Source organism: Cynara cardunculus (assembly GCF_001531365.2).
Source record: "Cynara cardunculus var. scolymus isolate 2C chromosome LG 3, CcrdV1, whole genome shotgun sequence".
Lineage (NCBI taxonomy): Eukaryota > Viridiplantae > Streptophyta > Magnoliopsida > Asterales > Asteraceae > Cynara > Cynara cardunculus.
The window spans coordinates 1,726,906-1,753,766 of record NC_037530.1 but is presented as its reverse complement, the minus strand read 5'-3'; the positions used below and the strand labels follow the sequence as shown (position 1 = coordinate 1,753,766).

Sequence of the window (26,861 nt, the reverse complement as noted above, 5' to 3'; positions counted from 1 at the left end):
TATATATATATATATATAACAAACCAATCTCATTCATCAATTTTCTCCATCAATGATCAATATTAAATGAGTTTATATTAGAAAATAAAAAAATAAAAGTTTAATTTTTAATTAAAAAGACCAAGTTTGTCAAATCCCCAACAATAAATTAGGTATATCCTAATAACTACTGTTAATTATGAAAATATATTAATAGAAACGTTTCATATGGAATGAATTAAATCTTTTTTCTTAATATAATTTTTTTGTCATTAATATTTTTTATTATTTTATTAAATAATACTTATTAAAATATGAATTGTAAAAGCAGTAGAATATGAAATATATCTTCGTTTCATTGAAAAAATATATGTACATTGAGTAATGAAACGAATATCATGTTCAATAGTGACCATGAACACAATTTTACTAATGAATTTAATTTGTTAATATTTCAAAACGTTTTATGCATGAAAAACGTTTATTAAATTAAAAAATAATCAGTTTTCAAAATGTTTCATTAATTCTTTAAAAATGTTTTATTCTTTATATGTTTCATCGTTTATTAGGATTTCTCTTGTTTTAAAATTATTTTGATTAAAAATTATTAACAGTTCAATACTAATTCAATAACCGTTAATGAAATAGTTTGCAATTATCGTTCAACACTACATGACAATCGGTCCGTCTTTCATTGTAGGTGACAAGGAGTCGCCTGGGTTCGTTCTATAAAAGGGTGAAACAGTTTCATTTATTGTCATCTACAACGAATTAGGTATATTCTAATAAATTATGAAAGATAAAACATGCTATAATCAAAAAAAAATAATGAAACATTTTGAATACTGAAACAAATATTTTGTTTAATTAAATCAAGAAATGAAATTATTTCATTATATTTTGTTTCAATACTAATTCAATAATTGTTAATGAAACTGTTTCATTAAATCAAGAAATGGAACTGTTTTCAAGAAATGAACGAACACAGATTTCATATTTTACTGCTTTTACAATTCATATTTTAATAAGTATAATTTAATAAAATAATAAAAAAAATTATATTAAGAAATTTTTTTTATTTCATTCCATATGAAACGTTTCCATTAATACATTTCCATAATTAACAGTAGTTATTACCTTTCAATATTAATCAATATATGATGAAATGTCCATTATACCCTTATTTATTAAAATCAAATAATGAAAACGGAATTTTCCCAATGGTCGAAAGTGGTTTGTATAGTTTTCACGAATTGAACGGTTTGCAACGTAACCCGCTTCTTTCTCTATGTTGGGTTTCAGTGACAAGAGAAGTTATATGGAGAAACGTAAGAAGAGATTTCATGTGAAAATTAATCCCACTTGAATGTCAAGTACACCAAGAAACACCAGATCAATTCTCTTTTAAAGTACAGTTCATAGGTAGATATGTAATTAAAATACACACTTGATTTATATTCCGTACAAAGTAATGAATAAAGACATCACTCTTTGTGTAGAACCCAATGGTAACCCTTTTGACTTTTAGCCAACACAGAACCTTCCTCCTCTTGTTCGATACCATCTCCTCGAAGCTCACTGTCACTACACCAACAAATCCAACGCCTTTCTTCATTAGGGTTCTCAATCCTCAATGGAAATCACCTCTTGAGGTAACTAATCCCATTTTTCAAACTTATTTGCTGCTTAATTTCTCTCTCTCTTTGTTGTTCTTAACTCGATCACTTTGATTTCGATTCTTTTTTATTTTTCAGTCGATCTTTTGTTCTAATTCCTGTAATCAAGGGTTCTGAAAAAGATGCCTGAATTTGGCTGCTTAGATCCAAACGTGTGTGATTGATTTTGTGATGTTGTTCATTGAATTTGCCCTGATTTTAGATTGTTTTGTTTTTGTGAGTTCAAACTTTAGATTGGTTGGTGATGACTTCAGATGTTTGAGGGTTAGCTTTTATTATTTTATATAAGTTGGTTAATTGTCCTTGATTTTGATCAAATGAATCTTGAAGTTTTAACTCATTAATTGGATTTATCATGATTAAAAAGTATGTAGATTGAAGTAGTTTTAAGTTTTAATGGCCACAACGACATGAATGGTAAGTGTTGTGAAGTGAAATCATCCAAATGGTGTTTGGCTCAACCGTGCTGATCGAGTCTCCGCAGCCCTTAGGTTATGAGTATGAGCATCTTTGGAATTATGTATGTGTGAGTTTCTCAAGAAAAATGTTAGATATGTTAGTGTTTTGGCGATCTAGCATCCTTACATGATTACACCAGTGTAGAAGGATAATTAATGCAATTGTTGCTTGCTACAATACTTTATGGGAGGTTTATGCTTCCGGTCATCACTTTTCTAGTTTCCCTTTGTGCTTGTAGTTGCGAGAATATTGTATTGTAACACATGTTTATAGGGGATTATGCTTCTCTATGGTTGTCAGAATAAGATTGATCAGCTAGTCATCAGCATATACGAGCACCACAAATAAACATTGCTAGTGGCAAGAATGAACATGAAATAATTAGCTCAAGAACCAATAAGTCCATGTTGTAGTAAGGAGGCCTCAACTTTTGGAACCATGCTTGAGGAGATGTATTTGGATGAAAGTTTGGTGAAGGGGTAGTATAGGTAATTAGATATTAAGTCTTTTTGGGGGTAAAGTTGGGTTCATAGTTGAGGTTTGCATGGTGATAACAGTTTAAGGCTAAGTGTCATGTTTTGTTGCAAATCTAGCATTGAGGCTTTGAAGTGAAGTGAGGGTTCCAGGGCTGAACATTTGGTCGTTTGGTGGTTTGTCAAGTACACTAGGTGATGGAGAGTTGCGTTATATGAAAATGGAAACATAAGTTGAATTTGCTTGATCCATGTAAATATGATCAATTGCATTCTGAGTTTCGAGTCGATGATCAATAGTCAAAACGCATAAGGAGACGACGCACCTCGTCAACAATGGGTGGGTTTATCTGCTCTGTTGTGAAAAGAAGCAACAGAGGCATTATACTCACGACCAAGTCCTCCAAGAAGATGTGTGTGTGTGTGTATATATAAAAGGTGATCTTCGGTTGATAAAGGTTCTCCAGTGGCTGCAAGATTGTTGCAAATACTTTTCAATTTTTGACCGTAGGTAGCAATAGAGAGACCTTGTTTTTTTCAGGGTTTTAAGTGAGATCCATAGCTCTGTTACTCTAGCCATCGAAGATGCTGAGTAAACTTTTGCAAGAGATTTCCTTATTTCCAGAGCAGTAAAGTAAGAAATGATCTAGGTAAGCATTGATTAGAACAGATCCAAATCATAATAAGCCGGTTGTATCAATGCCACGTAGTGAATTCTCAGTTAATTTGAGTGGATAAGAAAGTGGGGAATTTGGGTGGTTGAGGTGTTGATCCATCAATATAGGCTTCCAAGCCTTGAGAGGTGATCACATTGAGCAATTGCTTCTTCCTAATAAGATAATTGGTGGGGTCTAAATTCATACTTATTTTGTGGTGCTCATATATGTTGATGACCAGCTGATTAATCATAGTCTGTCAACCATAGAGAAGCATAATCCCCTAAAAACACGTGTTACAATAATTCTCTACAACAATTACAAGCATAAAAGGAAACTAGAAAAATGATAAACTAGAAGCATAAACGTCCCATAAAGTATTGTAGCAAAGCAACAGTTGCATTAATTATTCCGTCTACACTGGTGTAATCACCTAAGAATGCTAGATCGCTAGAAACATTAACATGTCGAACATTTATTTCGAGAAACTCACATACACATGCTTCCAGAGATGCTCACACTCACAACCTAAGGGTTGCGGAGACTCAATCAGCACCATTGAGACAAACACCACTTGAAATGTCAAACATTTAAACAATAGCTCGTTCTAGGTGATATCACTAACCCCACAATGTAATTGTTTTCATTATTCATTTTTGTATCCTGCTTGAATAATTATGATAATAGTATATATTTTGTTAATTGGGTAACAACACACACACATACACCCACCCACCCTAGCCTGTGTCCATTTTTTTTTTGATTAACCTGGATATCCAACCCATGCGAGCCGACTAATCCCAGGGCGACCACCCTAGCCTTTGTCAATTTGGTTGCCTTCCATCCTAGAATCTCAATTTACTTTAACTTAGGCTGGGATTCGTTCTGTAAAATCAGTATTTAACCTGAATTTGAGTCTAGTTAGACAATTAACTCACCGTTGAGCTAATTAGTCTGGTCTAAATTCCTTTTAGGATGGAAGGAGTTGGAGAGAGTGGGTATGTGTAAGTTGATGTTTTTATTTTTGATTTTATATATATATATGTGTGTGTGTGTGTGTGTGTGTATTTCACTTAATAGTATTTTCAATTAAACTGTCAAATTATCAATTCTTCTTCAAAATTGAGAATTATGTCAATTTTAGGCCTTGTTTGTTTTTTGAACATAAGCTCTTATCGGCCTCTTATGTCTGAATCGGTAAGAGGTAGGGCCATTCAAACGGTTTGTTTTTTCCAAGTTTTCAAAGGCACTTATGTTTTACTGTCCTTTTATCTGGTAAGAGGTAAATCGACCCCTTATTTGCCTCTTATTATTCTCCAGACCCTTAACAACGGGGGTTTCTCAATCACTCCTCTCTCAATTGATTAACCCCTCTCTCAGTTGATTAACCTTAAAATTGTATAAATGTATATAAATTCAACATTATAATATTTTGAAGGGTAAAATAGACAATTATATAGATTTAGACATCTATCAGTTTACAAAAACAAACAGTCTTATTGATTCTGCTTTCAAACTTCAGCCCTACCTCTTATCAATCAGAAGTGAAATAAGACTTCAGACGTCAGCACCTCGTAGAAAACAAACAACACCTTAGAGTTGGAAAAGTAGCCTCTTTGACCTAGAAGTCAAAGCACACCTGCTTTCTTGCAATGGAGGTAGTGCTATTTATGAAAAACATTGACATGCTGTAGTGTTATATTTGACCCTAATAACCATCAGCTAACGTCTTTGTCCATTTCTGAGAAATGAAGCTTAACTGGACACTTGGCTTTGGGTAAACCCTTAAAATCCCATTCGTGGAACAGGACAGTTTAAAAGTTTTTTAGTTTTAATTTCAGTACGATATACCTACTGATTCTCACCAGTTTGTACTTCTATGAATGATCTCGGAAGTGATCTGTTTGCTCCAAAGGTTCATGATCCTCACTCTTTCCCATATCGATGTACCAGGAATAAGAACATCATGGAGGAATCAACTGCCAAGACAATTACTTTTCTTCGGGCACGATTGCTCGCCGAAAGATCCGTCTCAAGAACAGCAAAGCAACGAGCTAATGAACTGGCAAAAAGGGTTGGATTCCTATCTAATTTGATGCTCGAAAACATGTATGCACTTGCATACGTATATCACCACAACAAAGTTGGCTTTATAGGACACCTAGAATGTCCAAGTGTCCTAATAGAATATTTTATAGAACACAAGTTTATAGGACCAAATTATATAGCGTCCTATCTAAAAGTGGTACAATAGGTTCATAGGACACTTTTAGGCGTTTTAAGCCTTTTAGGACGCTTTTAAAACAAAGTGTCCTATTAGCTATTTTACCCATCTTTATATAGGACACTTTTTCAAATAATGTCATATAAGATAAGCTAATAGGACACTTTATTTTTAAAAGCATCCTAAAAAGCTTGTTAAAATGCCTAAAAGCGTCCTATAAACCTATCGTAATGCTTTTAGATATGATGCTTTATAGTTTGGTCTTATAAATTTATGTTCTATAAAGTATTCTATTAGGACGCTTAACATTTTAGGCATCCTTTTTAGCCAATTTTGTTTTAGTGATAGAAACATAATTTATTTCTTTTGCCTTTTCTTTCCACCTCAAATAATCTTCTATGCTACTCAATTAGAATCTTATAGTGTTCGTTTGCACTTCATAACTTCTATCAAAGGTATCGGAGTTGGAAAAGCAGCTGAAGTTTGTATCCCTGCAAAGAAAGAAGGCAGAGAAGGCAACGGTAGACGTTCTTGCTATTTTAGAGAACCATGGGAGAAACGACCTTTCTGAACCGTTTGATTCAAGCTCGGATCAAGAAGAAATGTCGAGTGATTTCAAGGATGGTAAGCATGTTGAAACATCCAAAAATGTGAAAGTTCCGGAAAGTGATACAGAAGGATTCTCGGGTTCTGAGGTTGAATCTTCTTCGGTGAATGGTAGAAGCTTGTCTTGGAAAAGCAGTAAAAATTCATCGTCTCGGTTTCTTGAAAAGTACATGGATGCTTCTAGAAGAAGGCGTAATAGTTTTGCGTCAACTGGTTCGTCACCGAGGCGTGTTGGTAAATCATGTCGCCAGATAAGACACAAAGAACATAGGTGAGCTTTCGTTCTCGTCTATACTTGATTCATCGCTCTTGTTCTGTTTTTGATTTTGTTTGGTTGGTTTTCCATTAAGTCCTGTATGGATAAAGTTATCCGTGTGTATTAATTTGTCTGTATAGATTGGGAAGGTTTTTGTTTGGGAGGAGTTTTTCATAGATGGAAAGAGCGTGTTTTTTAATTGAGAGGGCTAAGGTTTGGAAAAAAACTTGGCTTTTTGTATAAAGCTCCCTTAAAAGCTTACTGAATAAGCTGCTTTCTATATCATTCAACCACTACCAAACAATCATATATAGCTTACCGAATAAGTTGTGAGTCCCATTAAGCCTATTAAGCTGCTAACAAACAAACCCTTCCTTCTCTAAAATGTGGGATTTTCTGTTTGAACTTTTGAAAACATCAAATGATCCAAAATTTGCTCATGGATTTGGAGCTTTCTATTTGAGAGACACAGAGGGATCTCATGTGCGTGTTTATGGGAAATTGTCCAAAATAGCCATTTTTGACCTCCCAATTCACTTTATAGCCATTATTCTACATAATTAACTGAAATAGCCAAGATTTCGCAAGTAGCACTTTGACAACTTTCTAGATCCACTTTTTCTGAATATTCATAAACTAGCCATTCCGCAAGTCGCTAAAATGCTACATGGAAATGCCACCTACACAACTTGCTAAAGTTGTTAAAGTGCTACTTGCCACATTAGCATTTCGGAAGTACCACTTTAGCAACTTGCTAAAAGGTTACCTTATGAATATTATATTCATAAAAAGTAGACATCACAAGTTGCTAAAGTGCTACTTGCGAAATCTTGGCTATTTTGGTCAATTAAGTAGAAAAACGGCTATAAAATGGTTGGGGTCAAACTTGCTAATTTGCAACTTGAATTTTTGATAGATATTGGAGTAAATTGTAAAATTTTACCAACAAATACTAGAAATAGAATAACATGTTGAGCTTGTATTCCTAAAACAAATCCATGTTCATATGAATATGAATATAAAAGCAATAGGTTTGACCTCAAAAAGTCTAACATCTCTTTTTCTCTTGGAACATATGGAATATAATTGTATTAAAGTTGATTACATTGTATTGCCAGGTCAGCAGCTGACAGGTCACAGAATGATGCGACTAATGCTCATCATGAAGATGAAGGGCGAACGAGTTCAGAAGGTGTTCAAAATTCCGCCGATGTTGCAACTGAGACTTCAATAGAAGAACACAACATTTATGAGGAGAAAGATCCACCGGAAATATCCACTTCTTTGTGTAACGGCCATATTTCACAAAATAATGGAACGGAAAGAGACATGGAACGAGCGTTGGAACATCAAGCTCAATTCATCGCACAATATGAAGCAGAGGAAAAAGCACAAAGAGATTGGGAGGATAAGTTTAGAGAGAATAATGGGTCAACACCGGTACGTTCTCTCATTACTTTTTTTGAGATATATAAAATAGGGTCGGATTCAGGGGCAAACCGTAAAAAAACGAAAAACTAAGGAACACCTTGGTAACCATTCATCTGGACCGTATGCAAGAAGCAACTTCAGTTATTTGTATGCAAATGTGCATACCGTCCAGATGAACAGTTTGTTGGGTGTTTTTCAGTTTTTTTTTTGGGGGTATTATTCTGAACCTCCCTTATATAAAATATTTATAAATGACAAAACTAACACACACTCTCTACCTTTGGTGAGTCTTGAACCCTCGACCTCCATGGAGATTGGAATCTACGGCCCATTGACCATTTTATGTTCATGAATATGCTTAGGACTCGTGTGACCCTGGGACCCACTCAGATGTAACAGAAGAAAGAGACGAAATTAAGACTCCACCTCCCAGCCCGGCTCCACCTTGCTCTGATGACAAATTTACCCCTGGAGGGCAAGAAACTGAGGTTGGTGTAGTTGATGCCAACTTCATAGAAGAACCCAAAATCGACACTGAACCCTTACTGGATCAGACGGATAGTGACTTGAAAACTAAAGTGTTGGATGATCGGAATTATCCACCCGACTTGCAGGGTACCCCTGGAAATGTCAGCCGAGTGCAGGCATCTTCTTCTGGAGATTGTAGCTTGTTGTGTAGAGAAGAACGAGCTTCAGATGAGTCATATGAACCCACTCTCGGAACTCAGGAAAATCCCGATCGTTTAGGATCTGTCCTTGAGGCACTTCAACAGGCAAAACTATCACTAAAACAGAACCTCAACAAATTTCCGTTATTAGAAAGCGGACCTCCCGTTCCCACGATTCCCACTTATAGATCTGGAGACAAATTTCCATTATTAGAAAGCGGACCTTCTGTTCCAACTTATAAATCTAGGGACAAATTTCCCATTCCGTCTAGCCCTGCTGGCCTTTTCAGGTTGCCAACTGATTACGAATATGGAGGAGCAACAACTCGAGCTAACTCATTGACTTATGATTCTAGATTAAGTTTGACTAATTATCCAACCGACCCTTCTGGTGGTCAATTTATCTCCAGCCCTTATCGGGAATCCGGTTCTAGATCAGCCGAAGGCAGTCAACTTATTTCCAGCCCATATCAGGAACCCCTTTCTAGATCAGCTGCTTCTCTTGATGATCGGTTTCGCATGGTACCCACCTTCCCGTACCAAGAAACCAGGCTAGAAACTCCAACACAACCCCCATCGGCCTTTAATCCAAGATCCGATATGCCGCCATCTGTCCTTGATCCAAGATTTTCCGTGTACCCATCTACGCTTGATTCAAGATTATCTTTGCAACCGTCGGCAACTGATCCGCGATCATATGTGCCACCATCTATCCTTGATCCAAGATCATCTTTGCGACCATCAGCAACTGATCCAAGATTGGATGCAAGTATGAGGCAGTCTGCCTATGATCCAAGATTGGATGCGGGTATGGGGAGGTCTGCATATGATCCAAGATTGGATGCGGGTATGGGGCGGTCTGCGCATGATCCAAAGGATGCGGGTATGGGGAGGTNGGATGCGGGTATGGGGAGGTCTGCATATGATCCAAGATTGGATGCGGGTATGGGGCGGTCTGCGCATGATCCAAAGGATGCGGGTATGGGGAGGTCTGCATATGATCCAAGATTGGATGCGGGTATGGGGCGGTCTGCGCATGATCCAANCGGTCTGCCTATGATCCAAGATCGGATGCGGGTATGGGACGGTCTGCCTATGATCCAAGATCGGATGCGGGTATGGGGCCGCCTGCCTCAGGGATGCCCTCTTCTAGTATATATCGAAGAATTCCTAGTTCTCTTCCGGGGGGCAACATACCTCTTCGAACCCGCTCGTTGTACAATGATTATAGCAGACCGAATATGTGAGAGTAAGATTGGCATGAAAAACAGGTTAGTTGTATAGTTTTTTATATGTTATTTGGTGGTTAAGAAAAGGTGGGTTTTTTTGGTATTGTATCAACAAATCAATTATATACCGTATACTTGTACCATCGCGAAAGAGATCCGGGTTTGGTGTTTGTAGATTTGACCGTGTGTCGATCAGTCCTGAAATCGTTTCGAGTCTTGAACACAAATGTGAAATTAGTATGTGTAAGTTATACAATCCATGTTGATCCTTCTGTTCTTTTTTGGGTAACCCATGGATTTCTGGGTCAGTTTACATGCACCGACTAATCCCTTGAGCGACCAAATAACCTGAAGTCATTGCAGGGGAACCTTCATGGCCACAAAGTAATCCTTCCGTTGTTGCATCACATGTTATTGGTTTTTATGTTACAAGTATTTTTATTTAAATTGATAGAAACCTACCATGAATAGTAAGAATTTCTTTTTGCCTTTGATCGTGTTGCTCGGTTGGTAAAAAAGCAGAACGACTTTACTCGAATGCACAACAGGTTCAAGTTTGAATCGTACTGGATTATGGGCGGACCCGATGTGGTGGCATGGATGGCACGTGCCACCGTATTATTTCGCGGCCGAAGGATAAAAAATTTAAGTTTGTTAACGGTGCTACCGTATCGTTTTAGAAGGTGCTACCGTATCGTTTTAGAAGGTGTTACCGTATTTCCCTGCAATCCAAATGGTGCAACTAAAACCCAAACAAAACAAAACCCAAATAACCAAAACCATACTTTTTGTAATTATTTTTGGGTATATATTGACTGTTTTCAAAAGATGAAGACGCGTCGGGTACAAGTTTAGGAGTTGTTTATCGGTACTTAGGGCTGTAAACGAACCGAACGAACATGAACGGAGGCTTGTTCATGTTCGTTCGTTTAACTTAACTGAACAAACGAACGAACACGAACGATAAACGAACGAAAATCTTTGTGTTCGTGTTCGTTCGTTTAGAAATAAGGTGTGTTCATGTTCGTTTATGTTCGTTCGTAAACATGCTAAACGAACGGGCTAAACGAACATAAATAAATATTATTTGGATTCAAAGTAAATAAATAAAAGATAATATATTAAACTTAATACAAAATGAACATAAACAAACGAATATAAACGAGCGTAAACGAACGGTAAATGAATGAACGAGATTCTTGTTCATGTTCGTTTGTTTAACTAAACGAACAAAAAAAAAAGTAGTTCATGTTCGTTCATTTATTAAATAAACGAACATAAACGAACTTCCTACCGAACGGTTCGCTGAACGTTCGGTTCGTTTACAGCCCTATCGATACTATAAAAACCATATTTTTTGTAATTAATTTTAGATGTATATTATACTATATTAATTATATGGTGCCACCGTTTGAAAATTTTTTTGGGTCCATCCCTGTACTGGATACTGGCTTGAACTCTTCTGTTAGGCTCAATTATGAGTTAGCTCTGAAATGTCTCCTCACATATGGTTTCTAGAAAGCGGGTTTCGTATATGACAGGTTGAGGTTGGAGTTCCTGGTGATCAACCTTTTTACTGGAAAAATAGTTGAAAGAGTTTTATAGAAATTAATGGAAACCAACAGAAGCTTCTTAAAAGTTAGTAGACAAGTTCTAGAAGAGTGATTTTTTGGAAGAAAATAAAAGTACATTATTTGTTTAATACTCCATTCTTTCTAAAATAAATGTCCACCATAAATAATTGCATAATATTTAAAAATGCTTTAAATAACAAAAGGACGGTCTTGCCCTTTATTGTAGATAGAGAAATTTTATTCATCTCATAATTAATGTTTTGTTCTCGAATCTTGCAATGAAAGAAAAGAAGGCAAGGAAGGACAAAAAATGAATCTTCTTATTTGCGTTATTGAGAGTAAACATGGCCAAAAACTGGTTGCAGGCTGCGCCGGGTCGGGCCTAAATCAGTTCTAGACTGAAACAGTAACAATCTAGACCGGTCCTGTCGAAAATACTAAGGCCCGGTTAAGGGTACTTGCAAGTTGCAACCGGTTACGGAAATAAAGAGAGAGAAGAAATAATTTTTTATGTTCTTGAGTGAGAGAGAAGGGAAAAGAAAGATGTCATTTTTACAAATATACCCTTATTTATTTTATAATGAAACATAACTGATGGGTATATCTAGAATTTAAAAATTCTTTTCTCTTCTTTTTCCTTTCCTCCCATGTTCAGAAGGAAAAAAAAAAAATCAATATTATTTTCCTTTTTACTTCTTTGAAAAACTCGACAACACAATATTTCCCCCCCCCCCTTTTTTTATCATTTCCTTTGTAAAAACAACTCAAAAATACAGCGTACAGATAAAATTAAAAAAACAGATATTTATTTTTAAAAGTGAACACTTATTTTAAACATATAAAAAAAAATACAGAGACTTATTTTGAAAAATATGGAGTTTTAGGAAATTAATGTGTTACCAAAAAAAGACACTTTCTTTAAGCCATTAACTCCTTGCATTAAATGTGTCCTCTCAACCTCCATTTCAAATTCACATCTCTCATTTAATTATATCGGCTTTTAAAATAAAAATATAGTTTTTATTTGAGTAAATTGTATGAAAAAGTAACGTATTTTAACTTGATTTTTATTTTGGGTAATATAAATTTAAAATTTTCATTTTGGTATCTAAAATGTAAAGTTTTAAACATTTAAGTACTCAGGTAACCGATTGAAGCATTAATCGATTTTCATGCTGATGTGGTATCCAACTCAGTATTATTTGCTGACGTGGTTAGTGACATAAATTTTTTTAATCTAAAATTAGTTTTCAACCGGTTACCTGGCTACTTAAATGCTTTTAACTTTACATTTTAAGTAATAAAATGGAAGTTTTGAAAGTACGTTACCTAAAATAGGAATCAAGTTAAAGTATGTTACTTTTTTCATTCAAATTTCCCTTTTTATTTTTAATAAATAAATATTTTAAAGAATTGGTTCCCCATGAGAAATAGAGTTAAGGTGAAAAGCGTAAAAAATGATTTTCATCCTTAAATGCACATTAAGATGAGATGCTCTAAGATGCACCAGATTAATCCCCATATTAAAACGTGATTTATGGGTGAGTTTGAGATCAAAGTTGGTCAACGGTCCAGATCATTTCTTATGCTTCTCGCCTTAACTCCATCTCTCATACGATTTTTCACCTATTTTAAAGTGGATAAGGCCTATAATCGATGGACGTTATAAGGTTTGGGTTTTTAGGCATTCTCCTCAGAGGGCACCAATTCGAGTCTTATAAGATCACTGGAGATTTTTTCCACTGTTTTTCAAAGTCCCAAAAATTAGTCGAAGTAACAAAATCAACTTCCAGAGAAGTTATTGGAGGGATCTTTCCTATCAAAATTGTTTGTTATTGGATATACCTATGCTACTAGGCGAAATAGTAGAATGTTGCACCCTAGATGACGAAACCGACACACGGGGGTAGGTAGAGAATACGTAGGAGCATCGAGACAACTAATACTTGTACTTGCTCTGCTATTTTGCCCCATCTTCACTGAGGAAGAGTTCGTTAATCCATGAACAAGATCAATACATCTCGATCGGAAAATAATCAATTATATATATATATATATATATATATATAGAGAGAGAGAGAGAGAGAGAGAGAGAGAGAGAGAGAAAGCGAGCTTAGTTCAAATGTTAATCCAAATTATTGTGTTAACTTTATAACCTTTTAGAGCAATCACAATCAATCTTAGTATTAGGTTCTTCAGTATCTAAGAAATTAATGTTAAGGGTATATGGATAAATTTTTTTTCTATATTATTAATTGAGAGTTACAAGATCCATAAAATCTCATGATTTTTGCATTTTTAATATTATCTTGTGATTTTTTTAATTTTTTAATATTGATCTTCCATTTTTAATATCTATAAATTTGTGATTGGTGGAGGAGATCTGCTAGTAAAATGTTTGTTATCGTTCAAACAATTATGGATAATGACATTGGAAAACAACACGACAACATTGAGAAGGTTAAAATTGTTTATGGTGACAATCGGAGTTCGAGATTGGAAAGTGAAGTAAAAAAAATCAAACCGAGTGTCTTGGTAATTATAAACACAAATTGAGATATATAAACACTTGTGTCAATTACGAACACAAATTGAACATATATGTGAACACTTGTGGCAATTATGAACACAAATTGAACATATATGAACACAAATTGAACACTTGTGACAATTATGAACACAAATTGAACATATATGTGAACAATTGTGACAATTATGAACACAAATTGAACATATATGAACACTTGTGACAATTATGAACACAAATTGAACATATATGTGAACACTTGTGGCAATTATGAACACAAACTCAACATATATGAACATGCGTAACAATATGAACACAAATTAAACATATATGAACATGTTTGACTACTTTATAAATAACAAAATTTTGAAGTTACGACTTTTTACAATAACAATTTCAAAAAATGTTCATAAAATTGTTTGGTCGCTAACGTTTATTACTTTCAATAGTTTTCATCCCTCAACTTTGTTTTAATAGATTTTCCCCGATGTTTGTCAATTGCCAACAAATTTCATCCCTCAGTTTGACGACGTTAACTTTTCCGTTAAATCAAGTTTAATGAGAGGTATTTTAGTCATTTTCTATACTTTCTTGATTTTTATTACAATTAAAAAAATAGGCAATATTAGCTAACATATCTATACTATATTATAAAACATTTGACAAAAATTATTAAAAATCAGTTTTTAATGCAAGAACTACTGTTTATTGATGCACATTACTTAAATACCAAGATTACAAGTAAATTGTACATAAATACAACTTGTTAAAACTTAATGTTTGAATTCGTGTAACTAACTGCGGATAAACATAATCAAATACATGATAAACATCTCATTTTAAATATAAAAAATCTAAAATATAATAAGATAATCATTAAAAAGTGGTAAGTATTTGAGAAGTAAAGAAATAATCATAATCTTTCATCTGGTCAAGATTTGCGGTTTCGACTGTGAAACATCGGATAATTCCTCGCATGGTATGCGGAGGATGTAGTTTCATAATTTTTACAAATAGACGGCAAAACAAATGCATATGTAAACCCGTGTGATTCACATATGAACAAATTCACTGATTCATATATGAACTATAAGTTCACATATGTATTTGTTTGCCTCTGTTTGTAAAAGTTACGAAACCAACCCTCTATTTTTTGTTTGATCCGTTAAAGTCGTAAATTTTGACCAGTCAAATGCACAATTCTTGACCTACATTGATAGTATGAAGGACTATAATCACTTTTTTACTTTTCAAATACTCACTTCTCAAAATATATCTTTCCCTATATATACACATAGTCATAGGTTATTTTGAGAAGTAGTAGATATTTGAAAAGTAAAGAAGTGATCTTAACCCTTCATACGATCAAGATCTGATTTGATTAGTTAAAATTTGCGGCTATACGAGAAATAGAAGGGATAGTTTCATAATTTTTACAAATAGGTGACAAACGAATTCGTATGTGAATCCTTGTGATTCACATATGAACTAATCAACCGATTCATATGAACCTGTAGATTCATACGTGAATCAGTTAAATAGTTCACATGTGAACCAACAAACAGGTTCACATATGAATATATAGTTCAAATGTGAATCACGCAGGTTCACATATGAGTCCGTGTGCAACTTATTTGTAAAAGTTTCAAAACCACCCTCTATACTTCACATACCCATGCAAGGAAGCATCCGATACATCACAATCAAAACTACATATATAAACCAGATAAAAAAATAGAATCACTTTTTTACTTCTTAAATATTTACGTCTGGTTTATTCTATGTATGTTCTGACATTTGAAACCATTGATATAGCGGATATGTATATATATATATATATATATTGATTATGTTCTGACATTTGTTACTGTTACCATAAGTTTCCATGCTGTTTTAATTTAATGAAGCTTTCAACTACACCTCCCTCAACTTCAACACATATCCCCTACCTACTAACGCTTTTTCACACCCTCACATTTATTATACATATATATACATACATACATACATACATACTCTCATATATATATATATATAGTTTGTTTCAAATACAACMWWTYGCATTTGTACAACCAATGCAACTCAATAAATTGAGATATTTATGGAAATGATGAGAGTTCATTTATTATGATTTGAATATTTATGGAAGATGAATATGGTTCATTAATTATGATCAATACTTTATATTAGGAAACAATCAAAACTTCTATAAAATCACATATTAATCAAATGAAATGGACGGTTGAGATTGAGTTGTATTGGTTGCACAAATATCATGGGTTGTATAATAACCAACCTCTCTCTCTCTCTCTCTCTCTCTCTATATATATATATATATATATATATAGTTTGTTTCAAATACAACATTTTGCATTTGTACAACCAATGCAACTCAATAAATTGAGATATTTATGGAAATGATGAGAGTTCATTTATTATGATTTGAATATTTATGGAAGATGAATATGGTTCATTAATTATGATCAATACTTTATATTAGGAAACAATCAAAACTTCTATAAAATCACATATTAATCAAATGATATATATATATATATATATATAGGATCGATCAAATGCAAACCATCCAATTTGTACAAACCGTGTAAACAATCAGAATTTTTCTATATGTATATAGATGCACGTTCAAATGAAAATCGTTCAATTCTTAGAAACCGTGTAAACTAATTTCGACTAATAGAAAAATTCTATTTTTTTAATTAAATTTAATCATTAAGGATATATTGGTCATTTGCATTATTTTCTATTAAATATGCAAGTTATTAATAAATCTTAATTAAGGTAACATAATAAAGAAAATTTTATAAATGGTAACATTTAAATACTTAATTAAATTATAATATTAAAAATTGGATTTTGTTATATTGTGTCTTGGTTTATTATTGGCAAGATTCATAAAAATTGTAAGTTATTAGATTAATAAATCCATGAAATCAGTAATAGAATAAAAATATATATTCATGAGATCGGTTTTATATATGGTGAAATTGGTGCATGAAGTAGGTGAAAATGATTATGGAATGAGTGCATGATGAAACTGGGTGCATGAAGTAAGTGAAAATGATTATGAAATGAATGCATAATGAAATGGGTACAACATAAAATGGGTGCATCATGAAATTGTTTTTTTTTTGTTTTTTGGATGATTTTGTTTACTTAATGGTTAACAAAGCATATAATGGTAAATGCATTGACTCTATGAAACGTGTTCGTATTGGAAGAAATTGGCTGATGAAATGAGTGCATAAAGAAAGTGAAACCATTTCATAATTGATAAGAAAATGCTGTGTAATTAGCGAACAGTGAAACAATTTCATTATCGATGAAATTGTTTCATTTTTTTTAATTTTCTTTGGATTATTTTCTTTACTTAATGGTTAACAAAACATGTAATGGTAAATGTATTGACGCTATGAAACGTGTTCGGATTGAAAAAAAATTGCCGATGAAATGGTTGCATAACGAAAATGAAACCATTTCATAATTGCTAAGAAAATGTTATGTAATTAGCGAACAGTAAAACAATTTCATAATCAGATTGAAACAGATCCATCTACCAATAACATGAAAATGACAAATGTCTCATCTAGCATTACATTGATTTGTATATTGATTAAACTGTGAAACCATTTCGTTCATGAAATGTAGTAGTAAATTATTGTTATTATTATTATTATTCACAAGGTTTCATTATATTAAATTGATTATAATGTGTTTTATTTTTATTGTTGATCTATTTTAATGATGAATGTAATTTTATTTATAATATATAAGAATGTGAGAATATATAAGAAAACTTTAGTCACGGTGAGCCGAAAGAAAATCTTTGTGATCCATCGTTTGTAGTCGTTGTCGATGCACATGTCACGTTTTTTCACTGATTGCGTTTAAATTATTGAATCATACGATTATTTTGGTGTCAGGAAGAAAAGATGAGTTCAACAACATAACATGCTTCGCTCGATGACCATTTTGCTGGATTCGTTGTTAAAAACAAGAACATTTCAGGAAAAGAACTTATCTGAGACGACATTGATCATGCTTATTGATGGCTACAAACGCCTACTCTTGTACTGTTGGGTGTTGGGAAAGAACGGGAAGGACGATGAAGGTGCTGTTTTTTTATTAAATGGTTTTGTGCAGAATGATTAAGTACTCCGTAATGATTAAGAGGCTCTCATGATATAGTGCAAAATGAAATATAATTGTTTGGTAATTGCTTACAATGAAATTATGGCGCTGAATGGTTAAAAGGGGCGTATGATACAAAATCATTCAGAGGGTTTTAGAATCATTAAGAAACATATTTTTTGTTGTCAAACAAGATTCACCTCTTAATGATTGAGAGACTCTCTTTTAATGGAACTATTAAGAAGTAAACAAACAACCTCGAAGATTTTAATTGGGTTTAACTATTAAAGGGGAAAAGAGTACATAAAATGTAAATATCTTTATGATCAAGTTTAATTGGGTTGAAGACTAATTTTAGATTAAAAAAAAAATACATATCATTAACCACGTCAGCAAATTATACTGAGTTGGATACCACATCAGAATGATAACCGATTAATGCTTCAACCAGTTACCCGGGTACTTGTTTAAGACTTTACATCTTAGGTACCAAAATAAAAGTTTTTGAAAATACGTTACCAGAAATAAAAATCAAGTTAATGTACATTACTTCCTTTGATTTATCGTTTTTTAAATAATGAAGTTTTGGGACCAAATCCATAGTAATATTTATCAATATGTACAAAACCCTCGTGGGGTTAACTTAACTGACAATAAGATTTAGGTTTTTAAAAATTCTTCTAAGAAGTCATCAGTTCGACTCCTACAAGACCACTAGAGATTTTTCTGGTTCTTCAAAACCTTGATATTAATCAAGGTTCATACAAATCAGCCTCAACCCCCATAATTAACAAAGTACTAAATCCATAACTTGCATAAACAAACATTTATTACATAAATGTTAAAAAAGGTATAAATACCCTAAAAGGAAATAAATGCATTGACATTATTATTGCCATAAAGGACTATTTGACTTAGTCAAGTGACATTTTGGTCATTTTACCCAAACCCCTCGCCATAATTATGAATTCTAATTGGTCGAATATTAATTTTAGATTAAAAAAATATTAATGTGGTTAATAATACTGAGTTGGATACCACATCAGCATGATAACTGGTTAATGCTTTAACCGGGTACTTAAATGCTTACAACTTTACATCTTAGGTACCAAAATGGAAGTTTTAAAACTACGCTACCTAAAATAGGAATCAAGTCAAAATACGTTACTTAATATTTCTATGGACTCAAACTCACGATCAATTAACTCGTTTATAGGCTCGAGGTTAATATTTTTTTTTTATCTTTACTGTATGATTTATGAACATGTTTGGCTCGAAAAAAAACTGCTTGATCAAATGGATTGGCTCGACTCGAATAGTTTAATCGAGTTTTTGAACGAGTCGAGTCGGGTCGAACATTGGTGTTATAAGTCCAACTCGTTAAGTTAAACGGGTTTTATTTCGTGTTCGAGATCGACTCGAACTCCAAAATTATCAAGCTCGAATAGTTCGTTAAAAGCTCGACTGGTTTACACCCCTACCGATAACCGAACATTTTTTATTAAATTATTAATATTATTTTTGTGAAAGAGAAACGGTATTGGGAGGTTTCTGAAGAATCGTCTTAATTGCACCCCCCATATCCTCACCTGTAAATTCATGCACACCTCCTCTTTCTTAAACCCTTCACCCACCCACCTTTCATCTTCATCTTCACCATCTTCATCCTCCATCTCTCTGTTCATCAATGGAGTTTTCTTCATCCACCATCGTCTTCACTTCACTTTCTCTCTTATCCTTCATCTTCATCTTTCGCCGTTTCAAATCTAACCGTCTCAACCTCCCTCCAGGCCCTCCCGGTTATCCGATCGTCGGAAATCTCTTCCAAGTCGCCGGCTCCGGCAAACCCTTCTTCCAATACGTCAGAGAATTATTACCCATATACGGTCCCATTCTTACTCTCAAAATGGGTACCCGAACCATGATCATTTTATCCCAGGCTGATTTAGTTCACGAAGCTTTAATCGAAAAGGGTCAGGTTTTTGCGACCCGACCCGCCGAGAATCCGACTCGTGGTGTGTTCAGTTGCAACAAGTTCACGGTCAACGCCGCCGTGTATGGGCCGGTGTGGCGGTCGTTGCGACGGAATATGGTTCAGAATGCGCTTAGTGCGAGTAAATTAAGGACTTTTAAAGATGTGAGGATGACCGCCATGGATAAGCTTGTGGAGAGGTTGAAGATGGAGGCGGAGATGAATAACGGCGTCGTTTTGGTGCTGAAGAATGCGAGGTTTGCGGTGTTCTGTATTCTTCTTGCGATGTGTTTTGGTGTGGAGATGGGGGAAGAGACGATTGAGAAAATTGACGAGATGATGAAAAGGGTTTTGATTACGTTGGATCCGCGATTAGATGATTATCTGCCGATTTTGCGACCGTTTTTCGCGAAGCAACGGAGGAAAGCCATGGAGGTTCGCGAGCAGCAGATCGCGATGTTGGTTCCGTGGATCGAACGCCGTCGTAAGGCGATTCGGAACCTGGGTTCGGATCCGACCGCGGCGGAGTTTTCGTACCTCGATACGTTGTTTGATTTAACGGTGGAGGGACGGAAAGATCCACCGACCAATGCGGAGATCGTGACGTTGTGTTCGGAGTTTCTCAACGGCGGCACCGATACCACAGCGACAGCGATCGAATGGGCGATTGCGAGGTTTATCGAAAACCCCAACATTCAATCTCGCCTCTACGACGAAATCAAATCCGTCGCGGGCGAGAAAAAAGTCGACGAGAAAGACGTCGAGAAAATGCCGTACTTGAATGCCGTCGTAAAAGAGTTGTTACGACGTCACCCACCGACGTATTTCTCGTTGACTCATTCCGTCATCGAGCCAGCGAAACTCGCCGGTTATGATATTCCGACGGGAACCAACGTGGAGATATACCTTCCTGGAATCGGAGAGGATCCGAAACTTTGGAACAACCCGAATATGTTCGATCCAGATAGGTTTCTCTCCGGCGGCGAAAGTGCAGATATGACAGGTGTCACTGGAGTAAAGATGATACCGTTTGGAGTTGGCCGGAGAATCTGTCCAGGGCTGAGCATGGCGACGGTGCATGTGAGCTTGATGATTGCTCGGATGGTTCAAGAATTCGAATGGCGGTCGTCGCCGGAAAACACGAAGGTGGATTTCGGCGAGAAATTGGAGTTCACGGTGGTGATGAAAACCAGTCTCCGAGCGACGATCAAGACTAGGGTTTGAGGTTGAGGATGACGTTACGGTATTAATTTAAGTTTGATGTATTTTTTTTTATTATATATTTTATTTTTGTAATTTTGAATTTTGTTTGTATTTCTTTTTCTATTGTTCCATATTTTATATTTAATATTAAATTAAGGGAAATTAATTAAAATAACTATTTTCGACTTGTGGTTTTCCTTCTTGTTCATTTCTCTCCTAAAATCACTAAAATGCCGTTATCGCTATAAGTGGCATGTTTACAATTTGTGAAGGGGTTAAAGTGTAAATAAAAAGTAAGTTTTTGAATCAAGTTATAAGTGTAGGGACTAAATATGTAAATAAGATATAAGAGAACACGTAAAATTGTGATGACGATGAGAACTTGTATATCATGTGTTATTTCATATGATTTTTTTTTTTTCATGTAAGACTTGGATTTAGAATAATAATATTACATATATTTGTTTCGTAAGGTGTTTGTTTTGCATGTACTCGGTTCACAATGTGAACATGTTTTACGTGCTTATGTAACAAGAAATACACGTAAAAGAGTTTCATATTCTGAACCGAATATATATGAAACAAACATGTTGTGAAACATGTATATGTTAATTAATACATTAAATACTATATTTAGACGGAAAATGATCATGTGAAACAAAACTTTAAGGTAAAAGTTCTCATAGATCTCATAAATTTTGAAGTTCTCAAATGATTAAGCCACATAAGTGCCATTTGCGGAGGTGTTGGGACTACTTTATAGATTTGGTTCCTAGATTTGTGGGTCTGGTTCAGAAACTTCTTTTTTTCCCTACACTTTGACCCTTTCGCAAGTTGAGAAGGTGCCACTTGTAGATCTGGTGACGTTTTTGAAATACCGAGAAGAAATGACTAAGGGATGAAATGAATATCTGAAACTGGTTATTTTTAATTATATTTCATATTTTAATATCTAAAAGTATCAAAAATAACATAAAGATAGACACTATAACAAAATTGGCTTTATAGGACGTCTATATTGTATAAGCTTCCTATGAGAGAACTTAATAAAACTTAGGTTTATGGAACTAAACCATAAAAAGTATTATCTAAAACATTTACAATAGGTTTACAAGACGTTTTTAGACATTTTAACACGTCTTTTAAAATATTTTTTTAATTAAGTGTCTTATTAACTATTTTATAGAGCATTTTTGAGAAGTAACTTGTAAACATATATTTTTATAGGACAATTTTTCAAATAATGTCGTATAAAATTGGTTAGCCCAACACTTTATTTTAAAAATCAATTTTGTTGTAGTGGGAGTAAATTACATTTTTGCCCCTATAATTATCATTCAGTATTTGTCCAATATTTTAAAGAATTTACATTTTACATTTTTGGGTACAAAATGTGGTCCAGAAATCTGTTTGGAAGCATTTAATGTGATGGTGGAATAAATAAGTGAAACAAATTATATCTCATTATTTTTTTTTATGTCTGATTCATTAAGAAGTATTATTATTTAGATTGTTTGTTTTTTTCCAAATTTCAGATGCACTTATATTTTATTGTCCTCTTATTTGATAAGAGGTAAACCGACATCTTATTTGTCTCTTATTGTTCTTGAAACCTTTAGCAATAACGTTTTCTCAATCGATTAATCTTAATTAATCATTTCTCTCAATTGATCATTACCATCGATCCTCACATCTCTCAATTGGTGTATTTTAATAGGATATAAATGTATTAAATATTGTTTTTTGATATATTTTCGTTTAAATGAATGCTAATTATATAATTTAAATATAAATTTCGCAATGATAATAAATAAATATGTGAAACTGTATAAATTTATCTATAAATTTAACATCATAATTTTCTAATCGATAAAATAAACAATTTAAATAAATCAATACAGTAATCAGTTTACAAAAACAAACAATCTTCTTGATTTAGATTTCAGACTTCAGCATCGCCTCTTATTTAATCAGAAGTGAAATAATACTTCAGACTTCAACACCTCATAAAAAACAAACACCACTTAAATATTAACAAAACAAGTCAACCCAATAGTCATAATGCTCTTTTAATAATGTTGTTGGAAGTTTTTAGGTTTTACAATTAATCATCAAACTCATCTTTTCTTGGTTAATATTAAAACAAAAGTTTAAAAAAAGCTTCCTCCTTTTATAAAACACACACACACACACACACATATATATATATATATATATATACACTTATTATAAATTATTAAAAAAAACTCTTATAAATCATTTTTTTATCTGTAAAGTACTATTTATTTATGCATATTACTTAAATTCAAGATCACAAGTAAATTGTGCGTAAGTACAACTTATTAAAGCTTCAATTTTGAATTTGTGTAACTAAATATAGATAAACATAATCAAATACGAGATAGACATATCATTTTGAATATAAAAAAACTACAATATAATTAGAATAATCATAGGTTATAACAAAATACTTAGATTATTATCTTTAAATAAATTATATTATCAAACGATAAATAAATTACTTCGTTATTAAATCTAAATTAAAGTATAATTAAAATATTAAATTAAAATATTACACAAAAAACCATAACTTTAATAGTAAATTTGATACTAATATCGATATATATTTTTTCCAAAATTTTATGATATATTTAAGTTTATATTTAACTCAAAAATAAAAACATTATCGCTTTCTCAAAACCATTAAAAACTGTACTATATCAACATAGATAAATAATAAAACCGAAACATTAAAATTGAGATGTATCTCACTATATTATGCGAGCACTGTTCCAGTTCTGTTTAAATACGTAAAAACGGGCTTTTCAAACGCTTGTTTCTAGAAGGTAGAAAACAGCTTTAATATTCCTTATATGTAAAAAAAGCAAAACATGGACATGACATTGTGAAGTGAACTATCAACGTCAATCGGGAGCAATGTTGTCAGTGAGCACGAGAGTCTCGTTAAGTTGGTCGATATTTCAGATAAAAATCAATTATAGACGGTCAAAACATTATTTACCAGTGTTGATAGGGGCATTTTAGTAATTTTCATAGTTTATAATTTATACTTTATATGTGTTATTTCTCACATCTTCACTCTAAATAATTTCAATTTAATTTAAAAATCTAGCTTTTAAACATTGTTGAATTCAAAGGGTAATTTGGTCATGTAATTATTCATTACTTCAAAGTATATAGTCTTAAATGCTTTAATTTGAAGTTATTGTAGAAATTCAAAGTCAATGGTCAACACTTAAAACTTTTAATACTAGATGGATCATTTAATGTAGTACAAGTAATTGTGAAATAAGAGTACAACTTGCTATGTGAGCTGATTAATTTCAGGACGATTACTTATTTTGGGGTAGTCCAGAGTCACTATATTTGAACCTCCGTGGTTACAAGGGGATTTTTATTCTTTCTTGGATTTGAACATAAGACCTGCAGACACTTTTGATCTTTGTACGGGTCATAGTTCATCGATTTTCGAGTATTAGTGCATGAGATCAATCTCCATATCAAGTGCAATTCATGGGATGTCCGTAACAGGTGCATGGATTCCTGAAGAGGGGTTTGACCATGCTTGGACCACACACAATCGATTCAAATTATATGGTGATTCGATAATCCCTACCATAGGAAGATCTTATAACATCTCAAGATGTCAAACATTCTATACGTAAATACATGATACGAAATGTGTATTTATATGCATGAAAACCATGACCTTACTAAGTTATTGTGACGACTATTAGTATACAAGACAGGGGCACATTATCGGTGATGGACGATGAAAAGGGTAAATTCTAGATTATTAGACTTATTTCTGTATGGTTTGTGTGTCTAGTTTGGTATGAGATTATTGCAGTATTTTGAGTACTGTATTTTACGTTAAGATTTTGCTTACAAGGGTTGTTTTTCAGTAGAATCTGGATGATTGATATCGAGGAATTCAAATATGATTGTATGGCTTTTAGAGTGATCCCAGTCAAGTGTTTGTTATAGTTACCAAATGGCCTTTGGCCTAATGGTATCGTAGTCTTTGGTCTTCTAGGAAGTCAAATGTTCAAACCTCACCAAAAGTGAGGAGGGTGTGTAAGTTTATTTGTTGCATTTACCCGTATATAAATATTAAATACTTCAAAAAAATGGTTATAAAGACTTGATCATTTTGAAAAATCTAAAATTTGTGAGACCCTGAGATCTTCTACCTTAAGGTTTTGTTTCACATGATCTTTTTTTCATTCAAATACAGAATTTAATGCATTGATTAGCATATATTTGTTTCACAATGTGTTTGATGCATATGTATTCGGTTCATATATATGATTTTTGTTTTTCAATTTCAATCGTTTTCTTTAAAGTTAAAAGTAATAATAATTGAATTAAAAAATTGTAATAAATGAAGTATCAAATGAGTATTGGATTAAGCATAGAAACAACTTCATTTCACCTAACATGCTTAGTTTAATGGATTCTTGTACAAGTGTTAGTTCTTAAAATTCAACAAAACAATAATATATATATATAATATATATATATATATATATAGATGGTTTATTATGTAACCCTTTACATTTGTACAACCAATACAACTCAATCTTAACCGTCTATTTAATTTGATGAATATGTGATTTTATAAAAGTTTTGATTGTTTCGTAATATAAAGTACTGATCATAATTAATGAACCCTAGTCATTCTACATAAATATTCAAATCATAATAAACGAACTCTTATCATTTCCATAAATATCTCAATTGATTGGGTTGCACTGGTTATATAAATGTAATGAGTTGTATTTGAAACATCCTCTCTCCCTTTCTCTTTATATATATATATATATATATATATATATATATATATGATAATAATTAAATGAGAACAATAAAAAGATTACAAGCCAATAAGAAGTGATATACAAGTATTTTAACATGATTGTTGTTCATCAAAGATTATTATTTTAGCTATTGTTTTACATATGTTTGTGTTCATATGATGAAAAAATTCATGCATAACTTTTTTTTGATTCATTTAGTGAAACGAAAAATATACTAAAAAAAGTTTCACATTGTGAAACAAATTATATGAAACAATCAAATTATATGAAACAATCAAATTATGAAACAAATATATGTAAAACAATATCTTAAACTCTAACATTTGATGGGAAAAAAATCATGCAAGAAAATAATTTTAACCTTTTCTCACAGATTTATAACATTTTTGTGGTTTTCATTTGATTTAACCCATATATATATATGTATATATATATATGTATATATATATATATATATAGGTGGAGGTTCAAACGAGAACCCCTGTGATTTAYGARAAYRYRAGAACAABCTAATAACCTCAAACTTTTTTAATTAATAAATTAACTTATATTAAATATAAATAAATTAATAAGGGCAGTAATGTAATTAATTAATTTTATTTTATTTTAATTAGTCATAATTATCCCTTTTTTCCTGCACGTTTTTTTCCACTCTCTCCTCTCCCCTTGTGATAATTGTGTGATTGTGTAACCATAACTTATCGAAACCATAATCAATGAAGTGTAACCATAACCTATCGAAACCATGAGTAATCGTTGTGATAAATGTGTGATTGTCTAACCCTAAAYKATCGAAACTATGATCAAATTTAGTGCGCAAGTGATGTTATAATAGTGATATCACATGATTATCACACCCATATCACACCAAATCGTTTGGTGGATTTCGCCCGTAATCGTTGTGATAAATGTGTGATCGTCTAATCCTAACCGAT

General features: G+C 32.9%; 2 protein-coding genes across 2 annotated transcripts; both read left to right on the top strand.

Annotated features, from left to right (window-relative positions):
* Positions 1-1,494: 1,494 nt before the first annotated feature.
* Positions 1,495-10,297, top strand: LOC112508575. Its single transcript, XM_025113247.1, has 7 exons — positions 1,495-1,631; positions 5,197-5,317; positions 5,923-6,344; positions 7,448-7,769; positions 8,123-9,246; positions 9,343-9,699; positions 10,180-10,297. Exons 2-7 carry the CDS (start codon positions 5,210-5,212, stop codon positions 10,295-10,297), a joined length of 2,451 nt encoding a protein of 816 aa, XP_024969015.1. The 5' UTR covers positions 1,495-1,631; positions 5,197-5,209.
* A 9,300-nt stretch (positions 10,298-19,597) lies between these two features.
* LOC112510094 (cytochrome P450 77A2-like) lies at positions 19,598-21,166 on the top strand. Its single transcript, XM_025115382.1, has one exon. It carries the CDS (start codon positions 19,598-19,600, stop codon positions 21,104-21,106), a length of 1,509 nt encoding a protein of 502 aa, XP_024971150.1. The 3' UTR covers positions 21,107-21,166.
* The last annotated feature ends 5,695 nt before the right edge of the window (positions 21,167-26,861 follow it).

Coding starts and splice junctions, on each gene's coding strand:
- LOC112510094 (XM_025115382.1), top strand. CDS start 19,598: ATGGAGTTTTCTTCATCCACCATCGTCTTCACTTCACTTTCTCTCTTA.